Source organism: Neophocaena asiaeorientalis, unplaced genomic scaffold, assembly GCF_003031525.2.
Source record: "Neophocaena asiaeorientalis asiaeorientalis breed wild unplaced genomic scaffold, Neophocaena_asiaeorientalis_V1.1 scaffold540, whole genome shotgun sequence".
In the NCBI taxonomy this organism is placed as follows: domain Eukaryota; kingdom Metazoa; phylum Chordata; class Mammalia; order Artiodactyla; family Phocoenidae; genus Neophocaena; species Neophocaena asiaeorientalis.
In genome coordinates, this window is record NW_020172141.1 from 5,305,578 (window position 1) to 5,308,225 (window position 2,648).

Sequence of the window (2,648 nt, forward strand, 5' to 3'; positions counted from 1 at the left end):
CCCCCCTTCTGCCTGGCTTGCTGGTGGGAGGAGGGCTTCCAGTCTGAGCGGGAGACAGAGGCAGAAGCAGACACAATGGTGACATCAGCCTGGGGAGGGGGGAGGGCAGGGGTGTGGGAGAGACTGGCCCAGCCGGGGGTCAGGGACGGCTCCCTGGAGCAGACGGTACCTGTGTTGGGGCTTGAGAATCAGTAGGCGTGAAAAAGGGAACAGCATTCCAGGCAGAGGGAACAACCTATGCAAAGGCCCGGAGACTGGTGCCAAATGCCTTTGGGGTCTGAGGTTACCCACCTCTGGGCCAGACCCAGAAGATGGACAGGTTGGGGAGGTGGGGGAGAGGGGCAGGGGGCCCACACAGGACGGGGCACAAAGCAGCTCCGTCCAGGGCTGTCAGGAGGCTTCGATAGCATACCCCGCACCCAGGGACTCACGGTCACTTTGAAGGTGATGGCCTTCTGCAGGCCCTCGGGGGAGACCTGCAGCAGCTCGGCCACGGCCTGGATCTCCCGGGCGCTCACCACCGAGGCAACCTCCTGCGCGTCCGTCTGCAAAACACCCACAGGAGTGCATTTTGAGCTAAATAAGCTTTTTATATGAGTTCCTGTAAAAAACAGAAACAAGTGAGAACAGCCAGGAAAATTCTAAAACAGAAGAGGAGTACAGGGGTCCCAGGAGATGGTAAAGCATAAAGTTAGAATAATTAAAACACTGTGGGGACAGACACATAGTTCGTAAACAGGTCAACGAAGCACAGTAAAAAAGTCAGGAGTTAGACACAAACGTACACAGGAATTTTCAGTATGGGATAAATACGTATTTCTCAAGTTGGGAGACTGAGTCACTATCTAAACAAAAAAACAAGATCCCTACCTTGTACCTTACTAGAATAAATTCCTGATGAACCAGAGATTTAAATGTTAAAAAAATAGTCACAGAAACCATAAAAGGTCTTCAAACAATTATAGGCATAGGCTTTTATAATTTTAGAGAGATAGATCTCTAAAATGATAGAAAGTCTAAAATTTCTATAAGACTTGATAAATGAAATACCTGAAAATAATTTTTTTAATCTGCATAGCAAAAAACCCCACCAAAAACCGAAACAGCAAAAAACCTGTAAACAATCAAAATATAAATGATAAACCAGAAAATATATTTGCAATTCACCCTAGAGACAAAGGGCTGATTCCCTTAACGTATATAAAGAGCTCTCATACGTCAATTAGAAAAAGATGAACAACCCCCAAAGCGGAGAAGAAGACCAAATGATCTGTGCTTCTGGCTGTGAGCCGGCGGTATTTCAGCCAGTTCTTCAGCCTCCAGAGGACGCCCATGTCCCAAGGGAGCGGGCCGTGTGGCCGTGGTGTCCCCTCACCTCATACTTCTCAAAGTAGACGTTGCCCAGGTGCAGGATGGAGGCCAGGATGCGGAAGATGCTGTCCTGGTCCTCGGCGCTGAAGCCCAGCACCTCCATGGCGGCCAGCAGCCGGCGGAAGTCGTCCGCGTCGCTCTTCCCTGAGATCTCACAGTTCCCACCCTGGGCGAGGGGAGGGCAGGGGTCGGGGACCCTGGGTGGGGGCCAGGAGCCCTCAAGGTCCCTGCTCTGCCCCGGCCTGCAGTGTGGCCGGATATCCCAGTTCTCCTTCTACTCCCGAGGGCCGGAGGCTCCGAGCGGGCACCGCATACCAGGCCCTGTGCTGAGGGCTTCGTGTACATTTCCCTCTTCTAATCCTCACACACCCCTGCAAAGCGGGACTGTGCTGTCCCCATTTTACAGACGACGAAAGTGAGGCTCTGGAAGGAAGTGTAGTCGCTCCAGGCCACTTAGTTCTATTCTAGGCTCCAGAAAAACAAAGAATCAGGTCGGCCTCCCCTACCCTGGCCTTGGACCCCAAAGATACCTGTCCCCCTTGCCACGATGAGACATCGCCAAGTCCAAACACACCCTCCCAAACCTCCAACACCTTCGCTGGCCATCAGGACGCCACGACTTGGCTCTCTCGGCCCACACGGAGTGATGGGGGGAGGGGACCAGGCCAAGGGCCCTCAGATGCCTGCTGGCTCTCACCTGGTTCAGGTAGTAGTAGGTCTCGGCCTCCTGCAGGCTGAAGGCCTGCCGGAGCTGGGCGGGCAGCCCAGCCAGCAGCTCGTAGAAGATGTGGTAGTTCCTCTCGTTTTTGGCCTGTGGAGTGGGTTGGAGGCTGCAGAGAGGGGAGCCGCCGACCTAGGTGACCCCCGGACACACGTACAAGCCCAGCTATGCCCACGGATACAAGTACACACACGGGCCTCAGGTGAGACTGGTGCCCCTGTGACGAGTGAGCCCCAGCCTGGCACTGGCGGGCGGTTGGGGGGACCCTGGTGTGGTGGTGGGGCGGGGCTTTGGGCAGGATTTAACTCTGCTTGGAGAAATGAAAGAAAGGTGGCCCTTTTCACATGTGTACCAGCTACACAAGTCTCTGCACACGTGTGTCCACGGACCAGACGTGTACTCGCAGGGCCAGCCAGGGTGGTGGGCACAGACTGTGGCCAGGCCTCAAGCCAGGCCCTTGGGACACAAAGGGGAACACGGCAGACAGAAGCCCCTGGCCTCATGGGAGCCCACCTGCCGGCCAGGGGAGACAGACCCTCAGCAGAGCACCGTGAGT

General features: G+C 55.1%; 1 protein-coding gene across 1 annotated transcript in view; it reads right to left on the bottom strand.

Annotated features, from left to right (window-relative positions):
• MYO15A (myosin XVA) overlaps positions 1 to 2,648 on the bottom strand; it is a 48,750-nt gene that overhangs the window by 34,832 nt on the left and 11,270 nt on the right. The window contains 4 exon segments of the mRNA XM_024752798.1: positions 22 to 89; positions 432 to 545; positions 1,376 to 1,537; positions 2,069 to 2,182. Of these exon segments, the coding sequence (XP_024608566.1) occupies positions 22 to 89; positions 432 to 545; positions 1,376 to 1,537; positions 2,069 to 2,182 (458 nt within the window).